Genomic DNA, 26,844 nt, shown 5'->3' with positions numbered 1-26,844 from the left:
CTGCTTAATTGTTTAAGACTTTATTTATACATTAATTTATTTAAGGTACATTGGTTTCCCAAATGGGAAACCATGTCCCCACACATGCAGCATTCCCCATTATCAACAGCCCCAACCAGAGAAGACAGTTGTTATAGTTCATGAACCTACACTGACACATAACACCCAAAGTCCAGAGTTTACATCGTGGTTCACTCTTGATGTTATATATTCCATAGGTTTGGACAAATGTATACTGATCTGTACCCATCATAATACACAGAGTATTTTCATTACTCTAAAAATCAGGGGCTCCACCTATTCATCCCTCCCTGTACTCTAACACATGGCCACCACTGATCTTTTCCCTGTCTCCATTTGCCTTTTCCAGAATGTCATTTAGTTGGGTACACAGGCTTTTCAGATTGGTTTCTTTCACTTACTAATACCCATTTAAGATTCCTACATTTCTTTTCATGGCTTTCTAGCTCATTTCTTTTCAGTGAGGTACAAAATTCCATTGTCTCTTTATGCCATAGTTAAGGTATCCATTCATCTACTGAAGGACATCTTGGCTGCTTCCATGTTTTGGCAATTATGAATAAAGCTGCTATAAGTAGCCATGTGCAGATTCTCGTGAAGACATAAGTTTTCGACAATGCTGGGTAAATACCAAGGAATATGATTGCTGGGTTGTATGGCAAGGATACATTTTGTTCTGGAGGAAAACTGCCCAGTTATCTTCCAAAGTGGCGGTACCATTTTGCATTTTCACCAGTAATAAGTAAGAGTTCCTGGTGCTCCACATCCTCATAACCACTTGGTGTTGCCCATGTTCTGGAATTTGGCCACTGTAACAGGTATGTGGTGATATCTTAACGATGTGTTTTTTTTTTTTTTTTTAATTTATTTATTTGACAGAGAGAAATCACAAGTAGACAGAGAGGCAGCCAGAGAGAGAGAGAGAGAGAGAGAGGGAAGCAGGCTCCCTGCTGAGCAGAGAGCCCAATGCGGGACTCGATCCCAGGACCCTGAGATCATGACCTGAGCCGAAGGCAGCGGCTTAATCCACTGAGCCACCCAGGCGCCCCAATCTTAACGATGTTTTAATTTGTATTTCCCTGATCACAGAACACATAGTAGCGCATCATTTTATACTCTTACTTGCCATCTATAGATCTTCTTTGCTCAGGTGTCTGCTAAGTATGGACCCTCATCCATTTCTTTTTTAAATTAGATTTTCTTATTGTTGACTCTTTGCCTTTGTTTCCTGATCTACTCTAACCCTAAATTGTTTATGTGACAATTAAAATAAATTTCCGTAGAAGATGTATTAAGCGAATTTGATTTTATTTTCATCTTGGGTAACAGGTGCAGGCTTTTATCTTTATTTTGTCATTTTACAAATCAAGTTAAGACTGTCAACACCGTCTGCTACTGGAGATAACAGCAAACAGGCATCTGAGTGGACAGACAATGCTTCCCCGGGAGGCGGGGAGCAGAGACTGAGGTGAGGCACAGAGCACAGACAGGCTCTAGGGAAATGCCGCTTTCGGAATCGGCCATATCTTCCCACTTCCTCTACTCCTCATCCTCCTTAACCCCATCTGAACAATGTCCAAGCATCTGAGGGAGGCACTGAGCCTGTGACGACGATAAAGACCGTGACGGTGATAAGCCTAGCGCTAGAAGGACCTGCCAGCACTGTCCTCACCGAGTGGCAGGCACAAGCGAAGGACTTTCTAGGTTATCTATTCTAACCCTCAAAGGTCTTGGGTTGTTCTGGATCACAACTACACAATGGGCCTTCTGCTGGGGTAGTAAGTTGCCAGATGCGATGAGATGTGTACTGTCTTTACTGCTACTGTCTTTACAACCGATCAGCAGGAGGTCTGGAATTTAGCAACAGGAAATGCTCAGTAGCTCAGGACAGCAGAGACCATAAATTCTCCCCAGCGAAAAGCAGGAGGCTGGTGCGACATGCCAAAAGTGAAATCAAATCACGACTGTCACCTGTTATCCTTAGTAACTTAAAAACAAGAACATCTGATGTGAAAAATTAATCACAAAAAGAGCACATCTCCCCGAGCCACCATTTTTTGTTTCAGTCAGCACTAGAACAAGCAAACTACCCTAAAGACATTCGTTATGTTGGATTTTAGCCCTTTAACTTTCAACTCTCTGTTAAAGAAAAAAAAAAGTAAAACTTCAGTAACTACACGAACATGACTAATTTTTTCCATTTTAAGCCTCAGACCACAAAATGCCAGTGTTGAAAACAAGCCAGTCCTGGTAGGATGTGGGTCTGTTGGTAGGAAGCCACACCCAGCAACCAGAAATTTACTATGCTCAGACAAGTTCATTTGAATGAGAACATTGTCATTGTTGGAGGAAACAAAGTAAATGTATAATAAAAATGTATTTGTGGAGCAGTTTCAACTCCTTGGATTTAGCTCAATTAGCACTACTAAGTGAAAGCATTCCTTTCTTACCTTCTTCCTTTTTTATTATGTGCATATAAAATCAGAAGAGAGCAAATCCAAAGAGAAAAAGTGGAGAAACTTAGACCCGGAAGGAAGGCAACATGAAAACTCTTGTCAATTCTTTACAATAATGGAAAATATGAAAAATTCCTCTTTAACAATGTACTCAGCCATTTTTATCTCTCCACACAAATTCAAATTCATCTCTCCACAAAACAAAACAAAACAAAACAAAACAAAACAAAACATTATTCTCTTCTATCATCTCACTGATTTCTTTTTTTAAAAAGATATTTATTTATTTATTTATTTATTTATTTGTCAGAAAGAGAGAGCACAAGCAGGGGGAGAAGCAGGCTCCCTGCTGAGCAAGGAACCCCATGTAGGATTCGATCTCAGCACCCTGGGATCATGACCTGAGCCAAAGGCAGACGCTTAACCATCCTCTTCCCACTGATTCTTAAGCAGGGGCAGTTTTGTGCCCCCAGAGCCCATTTGGTAATGTCTACTGAGATTTGTGGTTGTTACAACTGGGTGGGGATACAATGGTCATCTAGTGGGTACTTGGCAGGGATGCTGTTAATCACCCTACAGTGTGCACTACACCAGCAACAACACAGAATGACACCCCCACCCTCCCCCCCATGTCAGCAGTGCCTCGCTGGACAACTGCTGCACTGTAGGGACGGGGCAGGGGACTGGTACCTCAGGAGGGGAACGAGATGCAGAAGCGTTCAGGAAAGGCCATCGGCTGCCTCGCTCCATATGCTGCGTCTACAGCAGTGCTCACACTGCTAAGCTGGTCGAAGAGAATGAACCCTACAATTTGTGACTTGAGAAAGAACACTCCAGAGTGTGAAGCTACTGACCTGCTTACAAACATTAACATGCAACTTCCAGAACGTTAAGACTCGCAGAAATAACTGGCCGTCTGTGGATCAACGTCAACAAGAATAGTACAGAAGGGGTTTCATAGTATTTGAAACTGAGACACCTCTCTTGCCCTATTTCTGCATGGCATCATTTTTACTTTTGTGAAGTTTGGTTTGTTTTTGTTTTTGTTTTCACTTGACAGAGAGATAGAGAGAGCACAAGTAGGCAGAGTGGCAGGCAGAGGGAGAGGTAGAACCAGGCTCCCTGCTGAGCAAGAAGCCCAATACAGGGGCACCTGGGTGGCTCAGTTGGTTAAGTGACTGCCTTTGGCTCAGGTCATGATCCTGGAGTCGTGGGATCGAGTCCCCCATCAGGCTCCCAGCTCCATGGGGAGTCTGCTTCTCCCTCTGACCTTCTCCCCTCTAATGCACTCTCTCTCAAAATGGATAAATAAAATCTTAAAAAAAAAAAAAGAAGCCCAATACAGGGCTCAAACCCAGGACCCTGGGATCATGACCTGAGCAGAAGGCAGACACTTAACTGACAGAGAGACCTAGGTGGCCCTGCATGACATCATTTTAACATGTTAAAATCAGTCAAGAAAAGGTCTTTCCAAACCTTATTATGGAAATCATTTCGCAACATATATGCATATCAAATCAGCACATTGCACACCTTCGACCTACATGATGTCAGGTGGCAAGTCTATGTCAACAAACCCGGGGAAATAGAATTTTCCACGTTTATTTTAGAAGAGAAACAGAAACCAGTAGTTATTCTCACAGTTCTGAAGGCACACAGTCCCACTCTGGAATGCCACTGGCACCATATAGGTAAACACAGGACACATGTGACTGTCATATCGCACCAAGTCTCTCGCGCACTCTATTTTTAAACACGTATTTATTTGAGAGACCACGGGCCAGCAGGGCTGGCAGAGGCGGGGAGGGAGGTAGGGCAGAGGGAGAGAGACTCTCAAGCAGACTCCAAGCTGAGTGTGGAGCTGACGCGGGGCTCCATCTCACGACCCCGAGACCATGACCTGAGCCGACACCAAGAGTCGGCCACTTCAGCGACTGCGCCCCCCCCAGACGCCCCCACCTCTTGCTCTCCATAAGGCGGCAGTGTACTCACGGGCTCGGTTCCGGCTTTTGTATGTGCAGGTGTAGAGGCTGCAGGGCCTTGCTGGCACGAACCTGGGGGTCTGGAATCTTCTCCACAGTAACTTGCATGGAGAGGCTTGAAGAATGACCCTAAGGCTACTCATCACCACCATGTTTAGCCTGGAATCCGGACCGGGCCCCGGATGACTTGCAGGAACCTGATAACCTAGAAGCAGGAGGACAGAGGAGGCAAAGCTGTGAGCAACGGAGACCGACCGTCGGGTGGAAAGCTCCAAGCGGGACAACCGCACGCAGACGATCCGTCCACACGGCAGGGCTGGGGCTGGGGCTGGGGGGGGTGGAGGGGGAATGACTCAATACTTTATCCACTCCTCTTCCTCAAATTCATTCGTCACCTCATTGGCAGGATTTGGAAGACTGACTCAGGAGCCCTGCCTTTCTTTAAGGCTGGCAAATATTAGAGGCCCAGAATGAGAAGACTGTTTATAGTAGTTTCTTAAAATTAAAAGAACATGTACTTCCTGAAATCCAAATTCGATATCCAGCAGGTTATTTACACGTAAGAAGAAACTGAAGATTAACGCTTCTGGGTTTAAAAAAAAAAAAAAAATCAATCTGTATCTGGATGGTTTTAAAAAAACACAAGGATCCATCCTGTCAAAATACTCCTGAGTGGTTTTGAAATCTAAGCTTAAATGCTCTGTGACTCTCTGCAGTTTCAGGTATAACACTGTATCCCTTGGTCATGGGGAAATGGAGGTTAATCCTGAACTAATCTGCAAGTAGGTCCAACATGAATATTCATTTATGACTGCCCTGATGACCTCTCTACCCCTCTCGTGTTCCAAGTGAAGGTCTCAGGAAACAATGCTTTCCAGAGTGTTCAGAAATTGCAATATTAACTTTCACTGACTCTTTCCTGCCACCCCTGCCCAGTAATGCTACATCCACTTTTCCTGAAAATTCCTATCCCGGTACCAAGTGAGCAAACAAGGTCAGAAACAAAACAACTTTCTTTTCCTGACTATACCTTCACTCCAGTGTCGATTTCAAAGTGTTTGGAGTCATCACTTGAGATGCCTCCTGGCAGCCAATAGGGACACCATCTGGGCACCCCTGAGGGAGGTCCGGCCGCCTGGCTGAGTACCATGGCGCTGACCTCGCAGCCTCAGTCCACCCCTTGCTCCTGCCTGCACACCAGCCCCACGGCCTTTGGTTCTTCCCACTCCCCAAGCGCCCCCTGGTCTCAGGGCTTGTGCAGATGCTCCTCCTTCCCTGGACCCCTCCTCCTCCTCCCCCTGTGCCTGGGGAATGCCTCCCCCCACCTTGGGTCTTCCTCTCCAGCATCCCTTCCTAGAAGCCTCCCCTGCCCCTGCGCTCACCACTAACTGGGAGAGCCCAGCGCCCTCTTCACCCCGCTCAGGGCGCCTCCTGCAGCCCCACACCTGATCCAGAAGGTACTTGATGACGCCCCCTCCCCAGCCACCCAGCCCCGTGGCGCTTGGACCCGGTCTGTCTCTGTCACAGCTGCATCTCTCAGGGACACGCTGCCTGGCTCGGTGACCTAGGCTCATTTCCCTGGTGACGGAGATGAGGATCCCGATTTCCAGAACTCCAGACTGGGAAGTGATTGCCAGCCCTTCCTGCTCCATATGAAAGGCTCTTCCTAGATGCCTCCCCCACCCAGTTGTGGGGTCCTTCACACTTCCGAAACACTTTTCAGCGCTTGCCATTGCAGACGAGGGCCTCATACCCCTCCCTGTAAGATCTGGAGGCCCCTAAACCTCCACCGGATCTGAAGGAGGACCAGACCCAAAGACAAATCTAAGCTAGCATCACAGGGATGGGAATTCTGCCAGTAAACGTTTGTATTTCCTTTTTTTTTCTAAGATTTTCTTTATTTATTTGACAGAGAGAGATCACAAGTAAACAGAGAGGCAGACAGAGAGGAGGAAGCAGGCTCCCTGCGGGGACCCTGGGATCAAGACCAGGACCAAGGCAGAGGCTTTAACCCACTGAGCCACCCAGGCGCCCCAAATGTTTGCATTTCAACGCTCATTGTCATTTCCTTTGTTCTGGGAACCATGTTGGGTGCTGCCATGCAAAACGGAACAAGGCATGAACTCTACCTTGCAGGTAGGCCATTAGTTTCTCCCCTTTGAAGCCTCTGGAAATGCACATCATATGGCAAAGGAAACCATCCAGGACTCCTCAGAGTCTGCCTTCGGCCTATCAGAGGCCACTCAACTGTCTGACAGTGGTGGCCGGGGGAGGAGAGGGGCCCAAAGTCACAAAAAGAGAAATTATGATCCTTAGCAATGCTAAGCAGAAGCAAATGTTCTCAGGTCACCCTTCCCTCTCTCCATGTACTTCACTGCTTGTCATTGGCTGTGAACGAGCTCTTCTTCTCTGTATTGGTGCCCTTGACCCTGCTAGATCTGAGCTACGGATGAGAAGGCTACATCTAAGGGAAAGGAGAGAACAAAAAATCACACCTGGGCTGTGTCCACTGAAAGCAGGAAGCAGCTTCTTCCTACTACTGCCCTGGAAGGAACAAATGAGGGCTCCAGGCAGAACCCTTTATAACCAGCAACACGGGACAAGGACTGCCAAGAGAACTGTGGCAAGAAGCCAGCCTTGAGGCCTGGTGCCACGCACTCTGTTGTATGCATCACTTTGCCAGTGAACACACAACCCAGGGAGCAAAAATGCACAGTCACCACATTAAAGGGACTGTCGAAAGTTCCAGATCCCACGGAGGCTCCAGACCGTCCGGCCTAGCTCCCGACCTGTGGTCCCTAGACCAAGGGCGCCTAAATTATGCCTGCATTGCCAAGAGACACCACAAATTCTCGAACCAAGTTAAAAATCACTTTAGTTTTATATGTGTTCTTATGTATATACATTTTGTTTCGTTTTGAAGATTTTACTTATTTGTCAGAGAGAGAGAGAGAGCGAGAGCACAAGCAGGGGGAGCGGTAGCCAGAGGGAGAAGCAGGCTCCCCACTGAGCAAGGAGCCAGATGCGGGACTCAATCCCAGGACCCCAAGATCATGACCTGAGTGGAAGGTAGACCCTTAACCAACTGAGTCACCCAGGTGTCCCTATGTATATATACAATTTGGGGCATATGTCAATATGGACCTTACTTAAGATATCCAAAAGTCTGACTCAGGATTTCAAATATAGATTGCTAATAAACTTTCAAGATATTATCTTTTTTTTTTTTTTTTTAAGATTTTATTTATTCACTTGAGAGAGAGAGAGAGCACAAAAACGTTGGAGAGGGAGAAGCAGACTCCTGGCTGAGTTGGGAGCCTGACATGGAGCTCGATCCCAGGACCTGGAGATCACCACCCAAGCTGAAGGCAGACGCCCAACCATCTGAGCCACGCAGGTGTCCCTGAAGATATTATCCCGACAGACCTTGAGCCAAATAAAAGTCCCTCATTTTCAAATACCTTCATTAACTGAAATAACTGAGCAGGCTTAAGGAATAATAGACCATTGGCTACCTCATTTCAGAATCTATTTCCTTTCTTCCCTTAATTTTTTTATTTTGGCAAACTTCAAATTTGAACAAACAGTGGAAATAAATATAATAAAACCACTTAAGTACCCTACACTTTATTTCAATAATTACTTTTTGGTGGCCAAGCATGTTTGATTTATATCCTCCCTCCTACTTCCCCTCTCTGTGAGACTTTGAAGGAAAGGACAGACATCTAAGAAACTTATCCATGGGGGCACCTGAGTGGCTCAGTGGGTTAAGCCTCTGCCTTCGGCTCAGGTCATGGTCTCAGAGTCCTGGGATTGAGCCCCGCATCCGCATCCTGGCTCTCTGCTCAGCAGGGAGCCTGCTTCCACCTGCCTCTCTGCCTGCTTGTGATCTCTCTCTGTCAAATAAATAGGAAAAAAAAAAAAAAAGAAAGAAAGAAACTTATCCATGATTATTTCCCAGAAGAATATATCTCCAAATTAACTTAGAGTTTCTTCTCCATAAAAATTATCTGTAGGAAACAGCCTCTGGTGATAGTTTATGAACAGAATATGAAAACTATTAATTTTCCAAAATTAAAAACACAGCAAAAGGCCCAGTAACCTGATACATTCTCAGAGCCCACCTACTCCTTCATGTAAACATTTCACTTCTCTCTTGATCTCTCCACCCTAATCCTGGATGAGAGCTCACAGCAAGAACTTTATGCTTCTTTCTAACTTGTATGACTATGTGCAGCATGAAACTGTATAATTACAATTGCAGATCAGCAGAGTTAAAGGATTATACGAACTGAAATATTTAAGAGTGAAGCTTAATGTGCACCCTTCATCTTACACAAGAAAGAATCCAGAAGCAGAGGAGCATAAGAAACACCTGTGCAGTAACACTGTACAAGACCTTGAACACTTTCTGTGACTTCAGATGGTCTAAGGGCTGAGAAAGCTCCCAGAAAGAGCCGGTAAGTGTTGTATCAACGAAAGTTATTATTATTCAAATTGAGTTTGCTAAAACTTCCCATGCTTGAAATGCAAACACTGAGAAAACAGAAAGCTGTTTGGGACAATTTTTAATTTCATGTTTTTCGTTTTCTTTCTGAGATAATACAATCAAACAATTTCAACGGCAGAGGGTCCTTTTTGATAAAATCAATTTGATAATAAAATGAAATTTTAAAAAACTGCTAAGAGGTATGGGGAAACCTTGCTTCAATTCTGTGCTTCTTTCCACTGACTTCCATCCCTGAATTGAAGCAATAATGAATGATTATCTCATGCAAAGCACTGGGCTGGAGGAAGATGAAAAAATCACGTTTTCTCCCTATCCTCACAAGCTTGCAATCTATTAAAAAACTATGAAACCAGTAACCTTTCTGGTGTTTTTAGTTACCTCTTTCTAATATGGCAAAATGCACATAATATTTATCATTGTAACCTTTTCAAACGTACAATTTGTTGGCATGAAATACATTCACGATGTTGTGTAACCATCACCAGTATCTATACCCCAAACTTTTTCATCATCCCCAACATAAACTCTATACACGTTCAACGAAAACCTTCCCATTCCCCCTCCCACCAGCCCCCAGCAACCATGGTTCTAATTTCTGCCTATGTATTTGCCTATTCTGGATACTTCATGTAAGTGGACTCATACAATATTTTCCCTCTGAGTCTGGCTTATTGCACGTAGCATAATTAAACAAATACTTCTTAATCAAAGCCAGATATGATGACAGCTCTGACTTAATTCAATGAGAACACAGAGGGCTGAGGCTCTAAGTTTCAGGAGGGGTGGCAGCATCTGAACCATGTGTCATTAAGAGAGAGACAATTTTAATAGGAGGAAGAAAGGTAGAGAGACATGGGGCACCTGGGTGGTTCAGTGGGTTAAAGCCTCTGCTTTCTGCTCAGGTCATGATCCCAGGGTCTTGGGATCAAGCCCCGCATCCAGTTCTCTGCTCTATGGGGAACCTGCTTCTCCCTCGCTCTCTCTCTGCCTGCCTCTCTGCCTACTTGTGATCTCTGTCTGCCAAATAAATAAAATCTTAAGAAAGAAAGAAAGAAAGAAAGACAGAGGGGGGGTAATGTCAGGGATTATGAGGACATTTGGGGAGGTGGGGGTGTTTAGTAGAAGTCAAGGCTAGAGAGGACAATTAGGGTTGAAAGGCAGAACTTTGGGTTTATTCAATAATCCCAGTGTGAGAGGGAGGTTGACAGAGATGTGGGAAAGGACTTCTTTCTTGCTTACAATCTAGATGGAAAAAGAGACTTAGTAATTCCCAGTAGGACAATGACAAGTACAACATACACTCAAAAGATGGGACATGCTGGTTTGTCCTTCAAAGGGAAAGCTGTAGTAAGACACAGCCGAAGGCATGCCTAATTGCCAAAGGAGTTGTACAGTCGAGTGGGCATGCACTTGGCCCTGCATAAAGGGCTCTGCGGGGATTTGAGGCGCATTAGCATGCTGCCAGAGAAGTCTGGGGGACTGATCCTTGGCCAAGCTCCATGGAGAGCCAGGGCTATGGTCATGCCTTGGGGGACTGTGGGGCACTCCAGTCACGCTGGCTGTGCACAATGCTGAGGTCAGTGGCTGATGACACCTGGCCCAGAGAAAATGTCTCCTGCCAGAGTGACTCTCTAGGGCCAGGTGGCCTGACATCACCTCCCCCTCTCCTTCCTCCTCCTTCACAAAACTCACCCAATAGTGGGACTACATGTCATGGTGTGGAGATCTGGACCTCTGTCTGTCCCCTAAGAATGCTGCTGACCTTACTGCAGTGGACAAAGACTCTGAAGATAACGTCTTGTGTGTTGAGACAAAAAAAATCCTGCTTTATAACAATGCCAAGTGTATCTGAGCTTCTCATCATCCCAAGTCTGTTATGAATATTTGTCAAGGCACCAGCCGCCAGATGCCCGGGGGCTGCAATGGAAGGTTGGACCGGATGGGGATTTGAGATTAACTTGAATACCGATTTCCAAGGGACCGGAAGACCCTCAGGTATTATTCCATAAACACAGGAAGGTTTCTGATGACCCCATGTGCACAGCACAGGAGGGAACAGAGTGTGCAGAGTGGAGCTGGGAAGGTCAGTGACAAGGACGTTCCTTCAACCATCCTTCATTCAGTCCATCATTCTTTTATCCTTTCATTCATCAGGACAGCAATCAAACATCTATTAAATGCCAGGCATTGTTCTAGGATCATTAGGGGGGATAAAACCAAGTCCCTACCCTCGTGGAACTTACATTCTACTGGGGAAGACAGACAATTAACAGCAGTGTAATATGTAAATCACTTGTACTGACAATCACATTATAATATACTCAGTGAAAAATAGAGCAGAATAAGGTAAATTTGGAGTGCCACCAGGAAAGAGGCGTTGCATTTAAAATAAGCTGCTCAAAGAAGGCCTTACGGAGAAGGTGAGATTTGAGCAACAGACTGAAGGAAATGAACGAATTAGTAATAGGGCTGTCAGGAGGAAGGGTACTCTAGGAAGAGGGAATTGTCTGTGCAAAGACCCTGAGGTGGGAGCGTGCCTGGCACACACAAGGGGAAAGTAAGGAGGCAGGATGGTAGGAATAGAGTGCACTAGGAGGAGGGCAGTAGGAGAGAAGGTGGAGAGGTCATGGATGCCAGATCATGTAGATTTCTAGGCCACTGTAAAGGTTTTATCCTGCAACTCAGGGTTTCTCAACGATGACATACTACCATTCGACCAGGTAACTGTTTGGGGGCTGTCTATACGTTGTAGGATGTTTAGCAGCATCCCTGGCCTCTACCCATTAGATGCCAATGGCACCCTCCCTCCAACTGGGACAACCAAAAATGTCTCCAGATGCCACAGATGTCCCCGGGAAAGGGGAATCGCCTCTGACTGGAAACCACTGCTCTAAGCGAAATCGGGACACAACGGAGTTTTGGCAGCACAGGAGGGACACCATCTGATTTATATTTTTGAAAGATCCCTCAGGCTGCCCTACTGGAAACCAACTGGGATAGGAAGCAAGAAAGCAGCAGGGAGCTCCCTCAGGATAATCCAGGGGCTTGGAACAAAACATGCCATGGCAGAAGTGGTGAGAAGTTTGGCATTGGCTCTATCTTGGAGAATGCCTGTAAGACGTGAAAGAAAGCAGTAAAGGATGGCTAGAAGATTCTTGGCCTCGTCAACTGAAGGATGGAGCTGCCGTGAACTGAGATGAGGACCGCACTGGGCAGCCAGGTTCCGGGTGGGACATCCACAGGTCAGATTTGGGCACGAGAGTCTGAAATGAAATTCCAGTAACCCAAGTGAGACGATAGGAAGCTCTGAACCAAAGGGTGACAGCAGTGATGCATCAATGTTCTTCGTATTCAAGAGATTGCCATTTTGGTAAAAAAAACATGGGATTTGGCTCTCAGCTGGAGGAGGGAGAAGGGAAGTAGTTGTTAAGAAGACCCCGTGATTTTACGGCTGGATGATGCTGGTGGTAGAATGAGGATGAATGCCTGAAGAGAGAAACAAGCGGGCAAAAGGAGCAGGCGGGAAGGGAAAGAGGACAGAGTCTTCCTGCCAATCCTACGGATTGAGGTCCAAGTGGACAGTGAGAGGAAAAGTCTTGAAAAGAGGTTTTTTTTGTTTTTTTTTTTAAGATTTTATTTATTCATTTGACAGAGACACAGCGAGAAAGAAAAGACAAGCAGGAGGAGTGGGAGAGGGAGAAGCAGGGAGCCTGATCCTGGATTGCAGGATCATAACCCAAGCCGAAGGCAGACACCTAATGACTGAGTCACCCAGGCACCTGCAGAAGAAGAGAGTTCTGATCTGGTGATCAGGAGAGGTCATGAGGCTAGAGAGAGAAGGAAAAGCCCCACCCTCCCCCCCCACACACACACCCAGGAGTAACAGGTGTATAGAGGGAGCCTGACAAAATGGAACAAGGAGGCCAAGAGACAGAAGGAGCCATCAAAGACAATCAAGGAAGGAACAGAACATGGAAGGTCAGCAGTGAGGAAGGTTCCAGGAAAATCCAAATAAACAAAAACTCAAATTAGCTAATGCTAGGCTATAATACCTGTAGCAATACATGAGGTTATCTATGCTAAAGCCTAAAGCCAAACCACTGTTACATTAAAATTATAATTTATTGATAGGTGGTTATTTAAATCTACCTATAGATCTCATAACATCTAAGCTTGTAAAACCATAAATAATGTTTATCAAACATCATACATAACAAATAACTGCTAGCATACATTACCAGATTTCACAGAAAATCTGTTCTTTCTTACTTTTGTCTTGAAGATGGGACCATAGCCTGGATGGGCCCAGGAGTGCTAAGTTTTTTTGTACTCTATGCCTTTTATGTATTTATGTATCACTACTTATTTATGTATGTCCTTGGAGTTTACTAATATTCTTTATCCATTGTTTTGCAGATCAAGAAACATGTGAAAAAAAGAAACAAATTCTAAACGCCTTTAAAGAATCATTCATAAATTATGTATTCATTGCATGACAGGTAGAGCTAAAACTTGAACAATACAGCTCCATTTATAGGTGGGTTTTTTCCCCAATTGGTACAGTACAGTATTATAAATGTATTTTCTCTTCCATATGATTTTCCTAATCGTATTTTCTTTTCTCTCGCTTACTTTATTGTAAGGATACAGTATGTGATACATATAGCATATAAAATAGGTGTTAATTGACTATGTTATTGGTAAGGCTTTGATCAACGGTAGGCTATTAGAAGTTATGTCTTTGGGGGGCGCCTGGGTGGCTCAGTGGGTTAAAGTCTCTGCTTTCGGCTCAGGTCATGATCCCTGCTTCCTCCTCTCTCTCTGCCTGCTTCTCTGCCCACTTGTGATCTCTGTCTGTCAAATAAATGAATAAAATCTTAAAAAAAAAAAAAAAAAAAAAAAAGAAGAAGTTATGTCTTCGGGGAATCAAGTTACAGGTGGAATTTCAACTGGGCAGGATGTTAGTGCCCCTAATCCCTGTGCTGTTCAGGGCTCAAAAGTAGTTTGAACTCTGCCTGATTAAGCCATTTATACATATGCAAAACAGACAGAAAAAAAAAAAAAAAGTACTCCAACTAAAGGTTACAGTTACACTGAAAAAAATTCCTTGATTCTCATCAGATTGATCTTTTGTTTTCCGCCCCCTCCTGAGTTCAAAGGAAGCCAGTCTTTTGCAAACCCCTGAAATGTAAATCAGAGGTTATGCTGTCTTGTCCCAACTGGAAAACTGAGCTGCTTCCTCTCACCTACTTCTTCCCCAAGATCATGATCCCAATCCCGGGTTCCCAGAGATTTCAAAATGTATTTCTGGTAGCTGTTTTGTATGCTGCAGGTAAGTGCCCCAGTGCTGCCAATGAGATGAAATTAATGTCCTCTTCCCATCAGATTTCCAAAATATTCAAGCTCACTCATTCACTCACAACTCACTCAGTCTTTATTGAGTCCCAACTGTGAGTGCTCACAACCTTTTAATTGGCTCCAGGGAGAACAGGAAACGTGTGTACAGGCCCTTGCTGATCTTGGCCTTTCCACGAATTTCAGCCCTGGTTCTGACATAAAAATTACCTGAGAAAGGCCCCAGAGAGTGAGAGGTTTTCCATGTCCAACGTATCTGTGAACAGTGACCATTTTGAGGGATGTGCAGGGGCAGATAAGGGGTAGGGTCTGGAGCAGCTTCCCTCATGAGAAATCTGCGTATTCCTCTCCTTATTCCAGCAAGGTTGGTTTTTTTTTTTTTTTAATTTTTATTTATTATTTGACAGAGATCACAAGTAGGCAGAGAGGCAGGTGGCCCTGTGCGGTCGGGGCGGGAGCTGTTAAGCAGGCTCCCCGAGGAGCAGAGAGCCCGACTGCGGGGCTCCATCCCAGGATCCCGAGATCATGACCTGAGCCAAAGGCAGTGGCTTTAACCCACTGAGCCACCCAGGTGACCCTCCAGCAAGGTTTTTAATAACAAAAAGGAGATGGCCAGATTAGCAGTAAAGGAAGAAGAAGGAGAAGCAGAAAGCAACCTAATTTTCAGAGGCTGGGAGAGAACAAGTTCTAACCGAATTAAGATGTACACATTTACTTGTATTTCTCAAATTTTCCCAGGGACAATACAGGGGAGGAGAAGGCACTTACATTAATATTAAGGAGTTGCCACCAGCCTTAAGGTAGTAGCATTTAATACTGAATGCTGCAAAGACTCGACACTATTTGTACTTCAGCTGTTCTCCAGTTCTGGGGCGGGGCACAAAACAAAAAGACCAGAAGTAATTGCAGAATGGAGAAAGCTCAGATTTGTCCACGTGACACAGCTGCGATGCTGATCCCCTGCCCTGGAGGTGGTTGTGACTCCGTCCACAGACCCTGGTATAGTCGGCGTGGGGGACGGGGGGAATAAAATCCAGACCCCAGTTAGTTCCAGTTTGCTGCGCCTCGGTTTCCGGAACTGCAATTTCAGATTTTGTAGTCCCTACCCCTGTCTACAGCAAACCGGAGTTTCCTGAGTTAATTCACATCCAACCACCCCTGGCAACACTCCTTCCTAGGGAACTGCCCTCACGCCCCACCCCCAAATTCCCTCAGACAACTGTTTCCCGGCAAGTGCAAGAAGGTGCTGCCATCTGGTTGGTGACTCCCATAGTAGAAGAGGGCTGCGGGGGCGGGGGGGAAGGGCAATATGCCGCGCCGGGACCCCGGTAATACTCTCAGGACCAACAGCTGTCCGGGCTCGGAGACCTGGCGTGACAGGGCTGTGTGAGGACGGTCCCGGTCCTCCCTGAGTCGGCCTGCCCCCGCTGTGGCCCTCACTCCACTCCGCCACCCGCCCTTACCTTAAAGTTTCTCCAAAGCACGAAGTTCAGCGTTTAGCTTTAGCCGGGGGACCCGCCGCGAGTGTGCCTGGCCATCGTGGCCACGCCCCGTCTTCGCGCCCCACAGCCCAGGCCACACCCCCTCCAAGCCTCGCCCCACAAGGCCGGGACCACGCCCCCTCACGTCCTTGCGGACCGCCCCGGCTTACGCCCCTCCAGGCCAAGCTGTCTGTGGCCGGTGTCCAGACCTCGCCCCCCCGCCCCGTCACAGCCACTCCCCCTCCCCCGGGCCTCGCCTCGGAGCTCCGCCTTGGCCCCGCCTTCCACCTTGGTTATGCCCGAGCGCTCCGCTAAGGTCCGGCTCCTCCAGCAGGGCCAAGTCCCTAGTGCGCCCTCCCACCAGGCGGGACTTGGCCGCTGGGTTTCGAGGCCTCGTGGGCGGCCCCTCTTGTCTCTAGAGAAACACTCCCGGGTCTGGGAACTGGGCACTGGCGACATTTTGTCGGGTGAAATCAGACTGCAGGCTTAAGAGCCTGGTCTAGAGAATGACTTTCCTCAGGTATTCCCATTACCAGACATCAAGATTGAATGGACTGAGAACCGGTCACTCAGTAGGGAAATGCAAATATTGGACGAGTCACACAACCGTGTTCCTTCCTGTTATTTTCATGTCCACTTTACCCGAGTTTCTTGGAGCCAGTTTTCACAGCTGAACTCGAATTTGAAACTGCTTCCAGCCAGTTTTCACATCCTCTAAACCAGAATTATGGACGGATGTTCCTTCTAGTCCTTCAGCCAACCTTAAGTGCTAGACAGATGAGCGGAGTAAACAGAATTCCCGTATTTCCTGGTATCTCCTACAGAGGACATTGCTTAGGCAATGGGAATATTTTGGGGTAGCAAACACAGGAAGTCACTTTTATAGGACTTACTGTACTTCTTTACACTATAAATTCTCAATAAATCTTCACTGAATACTTGGCCTTTTCACATGTGCAGAAAGATAACATTTCTTTGTTCCCAGCAATTAGGCTTGCTACATTGACTTCTTTAACCCACTGAGCCACCCAGGCGCCCCTACATTGATTTCTTCATATGACATCAACACACACTTTGTGATAGCATATTTAGCTACTTTTTCCTTTCTTCCTACCCTCCATTCCATTTCTGGCTGGAAGATAGTGGGAATATTCAAAATGCTGTGCTACAAAGAACACAGAGAAAAGAACAAGTTCAACAGAACAGTTGTATTAAGCTTATCCTGACCCTGAGAACCCTGCTTCATTTATAAAATGTTTCAACTGTCAGTCATTTTTGCCCTATCATGGACACACAGAAATTGGTCCAAATACAGCCTCTATAAATTACTGAGCTGATTTTTACAGTGAGTTCTACCTCACTTCCTTCCACTTCTTTCCAATTTGAGGCAGCTTACGAAAATATTGACATTACTGGATGAAACACCTAGCTGAAGGAGCCAGGGAAAGGGGAACTTAATGTAAGGAGATTAAAGCAGCCAATGATAAGATTAGCATTTAAGTACGTAGGCCACCAGCTCTAGAAGAGTTAAGTTGGGACAAAGACTTGCCTCCAAGCTTTCCAACAGCATTAGAAAAGAGGAAATAGCAACTGTTTTAAGGTTTTCTGGTATTCTTAAGATGAAAATCAACCTTAGTTTTGTTTTTTTTAGAAACACAGTTTTTCTTGAATTTCATTCTTGAGAAAAATCCTGTTCCCTCATATAGCTGATGTGGTAACTAAGTGGGAAGTAGGCATCGTGAGGAGTTAAGCACAGGTCCTCTCACTGTAAGCTGTTGGCACAATCACAAAGCACAGTGTGTTAAATCAATTCTGTGAACCATCGAAACTTTTCTGTTCATCCAAGTACACGGGCCCTCCAGGGTTAGCATTTTCATAATCTTTCCCTAGGATGGGAAATGGGTGTCAGCTCACATGTCGGCTTTGAACCATTTGTGGTCCCCGCATGAATAACTATGCTGAACTCCGTACCTTTGTCTGGGCGCAGAAGGAAAACGTTCTGTGACTGATTAACAATGTCCATCATGGGTGCAAGATGGATGAGTGGCTGCATGCAAAACCGATCCGATAGCTCCAATTTGCAGAAATAGAGGGGTCTGTGCACGTAGAACTTTTGTCTAGTCACTGCAAATGGACAATCCTCGTTGTAGGGCTTTTGATAAATATCCAACAGTAAAGTTCAAGTCATCTTCTCTCAACCTGTCCCACTCACACGAGTCCCCTGTTCATTCCTACCTCAGGACATTGCCTTCGCTGTTCCCATTGTTTGGACCACTCACTTGTTGCCTACATTTACATGACTGGGTGTTGCTCATCATTAAGTTCTCAGCTAAAATGTTGGGTCTTTAGGGCGCCTGGGTGGCTCAGTGGGTTAAAGCCTCTGCCTTCGGCTCAGGTCATGATCTTGGGGTCCTGGGATCGAGCCCCGCATCGGGCTCTCTGCTCATCAGGGAGCCTGCTTCCCTTCCTCTCTCTCTGCCTGCCTCTCTGCCTACTTGTGATCTGTCTGCCAAATAAATAAATAAATAAATTCTTTAAAAAAAAAAAATGTTGTGTCTTTAGAGCTGTCTTTCCTGATAACCATAGGTCAAGTTGTACCCAGATCCTCTCCACTGAACATAGGGATCACCTGGGTATCATGGTACAGGTCATACTCTGCCTCAGGGATTCTGGAGTGTGACCTGAGAGTCTGCATTTCAAGCAATCTCTCAGGAGATGCAAAGCTGGCGGTCCACAAAACACACTTTAAGGGGCGCCTGGGTGGCTCAGTGGGTTAAAGCCTCTGCCTTTGGCTCGGGTCATGAGGGTCATGATCTCAAGGTCCTGGGTCCCTCTCTCTCTGCCTGCCTCTCTGCCTGCTTCTTGCCTACTTGTGATTGCTGTCAAATAAATAAATAAAATCTTTAAAAACACACACACACTTTAAGTAGCAGCCCCGCCTCTCTATCTCTGTTACATTGTCTGTTTCATTTTCCTTATGGTGTCTCACCACTCATAATTATGTATTTTCTGGTTTGTATATTGGATTGTCTGTTGGTCGGCTGTTTGCTATAATGTAAATTCCCCAAGACAGGGACTTTGACCAGTTTGTTCAATGTTGTATGCCCAGCACTTAACCCAGTACTGGCACCCTGGTAGGGGCTCTGTAAATACTGGTGAATAAGTGATATTCGAGGTTCACTGATGCCTTCATCTCTTCAGCTCCTGCTTATTGACTACTTCAGTCACTGCTCATTTATATACCAGGAAGTAGACAAGAAATGGAAAATGGCAGTGCTCCTGAAGTACCAGTCCAGGAATTGCTGGAACTGGAGCCAGGAACTGGTCCAGGCTGAGATAAGATACTTGAGCCAGAATGTAAATCTGATATGTCATTAAACACAGTGTTGTTAGATGATTTTTTTTTCCCCCTAGCAAGGCTTCTTGATGACAGCAGCAATGAGTTGTTTTTTCCTTACAGGGAAAGAAATTCTGGGGAGAACGAAGATTTTGAGAAATAACCGAGAATTGTGGGAAAGGCAAAGAATTTGGAGAGACAAGATGTGATGGTTAATTTTATGTGTCAACTTGGCTGGGCCATAATGTTTAGATATTCTGTCAACATTGTTCTAGATGTTACTATTAAGATATTTTGTTTTGTTTTGTTTTGGTTTTGGATGAGATTAACATTTGAATTGGTGGACTTTGAGTAAAGCAGATTACTCTCCATATTGTGGGGGAGCCCCATTCAATCAATTGAAAGCCTTAATAAAACAAAGACTGACCTCGTCTGGAGAAATTCTGCCAGCCAAATGTTTGGACTCAACTCTACCCTGAGTCCCTGCCTGCAAGCTTACTGCGGATTTTGGACTTAACTCCATAATCATTTGAGCCAATTTCTTAAAATCAATCTCCCTCTCTCTTTCTGTGTGTGCGTGTGTGTGTGTGTGTGTGTGTGTGTGTGTGTGTTTATTCAGTTTCTCTACAGAACCCTCAGGAATACAACAAGGTATTACAGAAAAAACTGAGAACGGGCCCCTTCACCCCGGCCTTGGCACCCAAGCTCAGTCTTAGTCCTTGGGATATTCCTTCAGCTACTCCTTTGCTCCTTCATGGCCATTCCCATCCCTCTTGAGTCATACCCTCTCCTCTGGCTGATCCAACTTTTCTTATCTGAGCCACTACCCATCCCTTGCCTCTGCTACATTCTTCCTGGTCAACACTTGTGCTCCCCCTTGGCCACCACAGTCTGGGAAGTGGCTAACATTCCATCTAAGCCATGTCCTTTTCCTTCTTATTGCCACAAACTAAGCCCTCTGATGAATGTGGTGGCCACACGGCTACTGCCAGAGCCATGCCCCCCTGCACATCTAAACAACATGCCCATATACCAACATGTGGTACCACCAAGGTACCACAAAGAACCTGGAAACCATACAATTAAAACAGAAAATACATATAACAGAGAATTGTCAGTGAGAACAGAAATATGTGAGAGACGAGAAATTTGGGGGGAGAGAATTGTGGGAAAAACAATGTACTGTGGGAGAGACTGAAAATTCACCCTTTGTGCTTGCCCTGCCTCTTCTGCTTTGCCATCTTTGTTTCTTCATGACCACCATACCTGCCACCCAGCTGCCAACCCACCTGCCCCACTATGGCCACTCCCACAGGTGGTTCCGTGGCACCGTGCTATCCATTCACAGCCACTCTTTGCTGTGTCATAGCCATGCCCCCTACCTAGGACCCACAGAAAATTATAGGGAACATAAAATTATGGGAGAGAATTTTGGGAGAGACAGGCAGTTGTAGGAGAGAATGAAGCATTTTGGGAGAGAACAGAGAATTCTAGGAGAAAACAGAATCATGGGGGAGAACTCTAGATGGAATGATTGTGGGAGAACGTGGAAGACTAGGAGAAAACAGAGTCATGAGAGAAATGAAGGACCAGGAGAGCATGGAGAATGGTTGTGGGCGACTACAACGTGAGGGAGAAAACAAGAATTGTGGGAGAGACAGGAACTGTGGGGAAAACAAGGTATTTTGTGGGAGAGACAGAGAATTCACCTGCTCCTAAAGTGCCCATCCTCCTACCCATGCCCCTCCTGCAAGACCACTCCTTACCTTTCTGGCCATGCCCTCACACTATGAGTCATGCCCTCTTTCCTAGGTTATGCCAAATTTACTTCTTCATGAGCACACACCTCTATTGGGCATGCCTCTTCTGTACGGGCCACATATCAGTTATTCATGGCCACACCAGGATACTAGTCATAGCCAAGACCCTTACCTACCCATCAGAGGGCACTGTAGAAGAGACCTGCAATTGTGGAATAATAGAGACTTGTGGGAAATAATGAAGGACTGTGGGAGAATACAGACTATTCTGGGAAAGTAGAAAAAATGTGGGAGAAAACAGAAGGCAAGTACAAAGGATTATGGGAGAGCATAGAGCATTTGAGAAGACCACAGAGGATGAGGGAGGGCACCAGACTGTGGGAAAACATGGAGGATTGTGGGAGAGCGGAGAGGATTACAGGAAAAAGGAAGCATTTTGTGAAAACACAGGACTGTGGGAGAACTTGGAAGATTATGGGAGAAAACAGGATTGTGGTAGAGAGGTGGCATTACGGGAAAGCATTAGAAACTGTGAGAGAGCAGGAGGATTGTGGAAGAGCAAAAGGATTATGGGAAAACATGGAGGATTGTTGGGAGGAAGCATTCTGAGAAAGCATGGATAATTGTGAGAGAGCAGGAAAACTGGGAAGGTACAGAAAAGTGTGAGAAACTGCAAAGGACTGAAGAAGAAAGAGAGCATTGTAGAAAAGTATAGAGAACTGTGGAGGAGCAGGTAGATTGTGGGAAAGCACAGAGGATTATTAGAAACCACAGGAGAATTGTAAAGAAGGACTATTGTAGAAAAACATCAGAAATGGTAGGAGAGGAAATGGACTTTGATGAGAGACACCATTGTGGTAGAACACGGAGAGAATAACAGGAGAAAACAAAATTGTCGGAGAGCCTGGAGGATTTTGGGAAGCACAAAGAATTATGGGAGAGTGGTAACATTATGAGAAATTGCTGGAGAATTGTAGAAGAGTACAGAGGATTGTGGGAGACCACAGAGGATTATAGGAAAGAGGTACCACTGTGGGGAATCACTAAAAGATCATGGGAGAGAACATAAGATTGTAGGAAAGCACAGAAAACTGGGGGAAATCATTGGAAAATTATGGGAGACCACCGAGGACTGTGGAGGAGAGGTAGCATTGTGGGAAAACGTGGAGGATTGTGGGAGAAGAGGGGAATTGCGGGAAAACACAGAGGGTTATGGAAAAACACAGAGGATTATGGGAGAGAGGTAGGATTGTGGGGAATCATTGGAGGATGGCGGGAGAGTATAGAGGATTATGGAGAAGCACAGAGGATTGTGGGAGAACATGGAGTATTGGGGGTACCACAGAGGATTATGGGAGAGAGGCAGCATTGTGGGGAATCACTAAAAAATTGTAGGAAAGCAGAGAGGATTGTGGAAAATCACTGGTTGATTGTGGAGGAGAGGCAGCATTGTGGGAATGCATGGGGAATTGTGGGAGAGGAGAATTGTAGGAGAACATGGAGGAGGAGGATTATAAGAGACAACAAAGGATTATGGGAGAGAGGTATCATTGTGGGGAATCACCATAGGACTGTAGGAGAAAGAGAGGATTGTGGGAAACTACAGAGGATTATAGGAGAGAGGTAGCATTGTGAGAAAGCATGAGGAATTGTAGGAGCACAGGAGGACTATGGGAGAGAAGAGGATTGTGGGAGAAAGGTGGCATTGTGAAAAGCATGAGGAATTGTAGGAGAAAATGGAGGACTGTGGGAAAGCACCGAGAACTGGAGGGGAAGCAGGAGGATTGTGGGAAAGCAGAAAGGGTTGTGGGAGAGCGTGATGGATTCGCGAAAAGCACTGATGGATTGTGGGAGAGCACAAAAGCTAATGGGATTAAACAGATTTGTGGGAGAACAAAAGGACTCTGGGAGTAAACAGATTTGTGCGTTAATATAAAGAACTGTGGAAGACACCAGAAATTTGAGAGAAAATGGAATCGTGGAGGAAAGATAACTCACTCTTTGTTCTACCTACCTGTCCTGCAGGGCCCATCCCTCTCATCTTCTGACCATGCCCTGTCTTGAGTCATGTCCCTCTCTCCTAGCCCACACTACTTCCAGCACAACAATACCTTTCTTGCTGGGGCCACAGGCAGTTGTTGTCCATGACCAGACCCCTGTGCTGTCATAGTTATGCCTCTTACCTGCCTGCTGCTAAGAATTTCAGGAGAGAGGGATGCCTGAGTGGCTCAGTTGGTTAAGTGTCTTCCTTTGGCTTGGTCATGATCTCAAGTCCTGGGATTGAGTCCCACATCAGGCTCCCTGCTCAGTGGGCAGCCTGCTTCTCCCTCTCCCTCTGCCTGCCACTTTCCCTTGCTTGTGCTCTCTCTGTCTCTGCCTAATAAATAAATAAAATATTTTTTTAAAAAAAGAATTTCAGGAGAGAACAACCAATGAACAGGTCAATGAAGAAATTTAAAAAAAACCCACTTTGAGACAAATGGGAATAGAAACACAACACACCAAAATTTTATGGGATGCAGTAAAAGTAGTTCTAACACAGGCATTCATAGTGATAAATATCTACATCAAAAAATAAGAAAAATCTCAAACAATCCAACTTTATACCTCAAAGAACTAGAAAAAGAACAAATGAAGTCCAAATTTAAAAGGATGAAAGAAATACAAAGATAAGAGAATAAATAAATGAAATCGAGACTATTAAGACAACAGAAAGGATCAATAAAACTAAGAGCTGCTTTGGGAGATTAGTCCAACATAGGAAAGGCGTAGAAGACCTTAGTTTCAACTGGTTCCAGAAATTCAGCTAGATAGCTATCAAATCATTCTGAATACCTATGAACTCAACCGGAGATCTAAGAATCACTGCGACTCTACAAACAGAAAAGCAGCCACTTTCTGCAGGGTAGGAGGTGTGGAGAAGTAAATTCAAAGTGATACACGGGAAGATAAACTGCGGGGAAAGGCGGGGGGGGGGGGGCGCTCCATAAGCCAGCACCAGAAAATGATATAGCAGTGGAGCACAAGATTAGAACTTTTAGAAGTCCAGTAAGTAGGGACATCCTGGCCTGAGAGGCGCTCCTGTGGCTAAGCAGGGACAGTGTGCTCTAAGGATCCCCGGGGTCACAGGAAGACTGGGGGAGCCTGAGTGTGGCAGAGCTCCCAGGCACTGGAGCTGGAAAGCTGGCTGCAATCAGGGAGCCCAGAGTGGGCTCTCAGCTCAGGGCTGTCATAAACAACTGTGGCACAGGTGGGGGACTGCTCTCCAAGCAGGGGCCCAGCAAGCAGCAGAATCAGCGAGATACGCCCCCTTCCTCCCTGGGGAGGAGTGCAGCAGTAGCACACTGCGGGAGTCTGCAGGGTTTGGAGACTCGGAACAGGGTCATGTGCCTGAGATAGACATGGTCGGTCATAGGCCGGATGAGCATGGAGTGCAGACGGAGATCTGGGAGACAGGAGTGATGGGCTGCCTTTCTCTGAGGCCACGCTAAGGAGTGCCCCTGCCCCCCCCCCCCCCCAGCACTCAGCTCTGGGGCTGGAGACTGGGAGGCCACCATTTTCATTCTCATCCTCTAAAGGTGTGAGGAAGGCATTCAGGAAACAAAAGCCACATAAAACAAACCAGAGCAGATGACTTAGCCTAGCCCTGGGGCAAGGGCATAATTCCACCGGGAGCAAATACACTTGAGAATCAAAGCAACAGTCCCCTCCCCCAGAAGATCAGCAAGAACATCCAGCCAAGACCAAGTTTACTGATCAGGGAGAATTGCAGAACTCCAGTGCTAGGGGAATATGGCATATAGAAATCATGGGGTTTCCATCCCCCCCCACAATTCTTTATTCTTTCAATTATAATTTTTTTCTCTTCCTTTTCTCAACCAATTTCTTATTTTATCAACTCTTTTGTTTAAAACTCTTTTAATTTTTGTTTTTAAAATTATATTCTATCTTTTCATTGCATTTAATTTCATTTTTGTACATATATAAGTTTTTCTTTCTTTACAATGTTGGGATCTAAGTTTTCTAACAACTGGACCAAAATACACACAGGATCCAGTGTACTGCTCTATTCTGCTCACCTGTCTGATTATGTTCTTTTTTTTTAATTTTAATTTTTTTTCCTATGTGGGAACTCTTCTGATTTGTTTAGTGTTTATTTCTCTGGGGTCATTGCTGCCATTTTATTATTAGGTTCTCTTGATCATCTATTCTTCTCTGGACAGAATGAGAAGATGGAAAAACTCACCTCGAAAAAGAGAACCAGAGGAGTTACGGACTCCAAGGGAACTAATCAGTATGGACAAGTAAAATGTTGGAACAAGAGTTCAGAATAATGAGTATAGTATCTTTATAATATAGTGGGGCTTGAGAAAAGCATAGAAGACACTAGAGAATCCCTTTCAGGAAAACTGAAAGAACTAAAATCTAATCAAGTCAAAATCAAAAAGGTTATTAATGAAATGCAATAAAAAATGAAGGCTCTGACCTAGGATACATGAGGCAGAAGAGAGAATTAGTGATAGAGAAGATAAAATGATGGAGAATAAAGAAGCTGAGACAAAGAGAAATAAACAACTACTGGACCACAAAGGGAGAATTTGAGAGATAAGTGATACCATAAAGTGAAACAGTATTAGAATAATTGGGCTCTCAGAAGAAGAGGGAAGAGAGAGATGGGCAGAAAGAAGGTATACTGGAGCAAATTACCCAGGCAGCAAACTCTGTGACCTCGACCATGGCAACTTCCTGCTAGACACGTCTCCAAAGGCAAGGGAAACAAAGGTAAAAATGAATTATTGGGACTTCATCAAGATAAAAAGCTTTTGCTCAGCAAATGAAGACAACCAACAGACTGGGAGAAGATCGTTGCAAATGACACATCAGATAAAGGACTAGTATCCAAAATCTATAAAGAATTTATCAAACTCAACACCCAAAGAACAAATAATCCAATCAAGAAACAGGCAGGGGCGCCTGGGTGGCTCAGTGGGTTAAAACCTCTGCCTTCAGCTCAGGTCATGATCTCAGGGTCCTGGCTCTGAGATCTGGCTCTCTGTTCAGCGGGGAGCCTGCTTCCCCCTTTCTCTGCCTGCTGCTCTGCCTACTTGTGACCTCTCTCTCTTTGTCAAATAAAAAAATAAAATATTTTTTAAAAAAAGAAATAGGCAGAAGACATGAACAGACATTTCTGCAATGAAGACATCTAAATGGCCAGCAGACACATGAGAAAAGGCTCAATATTACTTGGCATCAGGGAAATACAAATCAAAACCTCAATAATATACCACCTCACACCAATCAGAATGGCTAAAATGAACAAGTCAGGAAATGACAGATGTTGACAAGGATGTGGAGAAAGGGGAACCCTCCTATGCTGTTGGTGGGAATGCAAGCTGGTGCAGCCACTCTGGAAAGCAGTATGGAGATTCCTCAAAACCTTGAAAATAGGGGCGCCTGGGTGGCTCAGTGGGTTAAGCCGCTGCCTTCGGCTCAGGTCATGATCCCAGGGTTCTGGGATTGAGCCCCGCATCGGGCTCTCTGCTCAGCAGGGAGCCTGCTTCCTCCTCTCTCTCTGCCTGCCTCTCTACCTGCTTGTGATCTCTCTCTGTCAAATAAATAAATAAAATCTTTAAAAAAAAAAAAAAACAAAAAAAAAAACCTTGAAAACAGAGCTATCCTACAACCCAGCAATTGTACTACTGCGTATTTACCCCAAAGATACAGATGTAGTGATCTGAAGGGGCACCTGAACCCCAATGTTTATAGCAGCAATGTCCACAATAGCCAAACTATGGAAAAAGTCCATATGTCCATTGACAAATGAATGGATAAAGAAGATGTGGTATAAATGTACAACAGAATACTACTCAGTCATCAAAAAAAATGAAATCTTGTTATTTGCAATGAGATGGAGGCAACTAGAGGGTGTTGTTCAAAGTGAA

At 45.3% G+C, this 26,844-nt stretch overlaps 1 protein-coding gene across 2 annotated transcripts in view; it reads right to left on the bottom strand.

Moving 5' to 3' along the window:
• CA5B (carbonic anhydrase 5B) overlaps nt 1-26,844 on the bottom strand; it is a 100,829-nt gene that overhangs the window by 36,794 nt on the left and 37,191 nt on the right. The window contains exons 1-2 of one of the 2 annotated variants that reach the window (XM_059158750.1): nt 15,788-15,928; nt 4,470-4,664 (exon numbers count right to left, since the gene is read on the bottom strand). In XM_059158750.1, the coding sequence (XP_059014733.1) occupies nt 4,470-4,611 (142 nt within the window). In that variant the 5' untranslated portion in view covers nt 4,612-4,664; nt 15,788-15,928. Of the gene's footprint in view, nt 1-4,469; nt 4,665-15,787; nt 15,929-26,844 lie in introns of those variants that run through there. The other variant, XM_059158751.1, reaches the window with a different exon arrangement.

Source organism: Mustela lutreola, chromosome X, assembly GCF_030435805.1.
Source record: "Mustela lutreola isolate mMusLut2 chromosome X, mMusLut2.pri, whole genome shotgun sequence".
Lineage (NCBI taxonomy): Eukaryota > Metazoa > Chordata > Mammalia > Carnivora > Mustelidae > Mustela > Mustela lutreola.
Note: the sequence above shows the minus strand (reverse complement) of the source record. Positions and strands in the feature narration are given on the sequence as shown.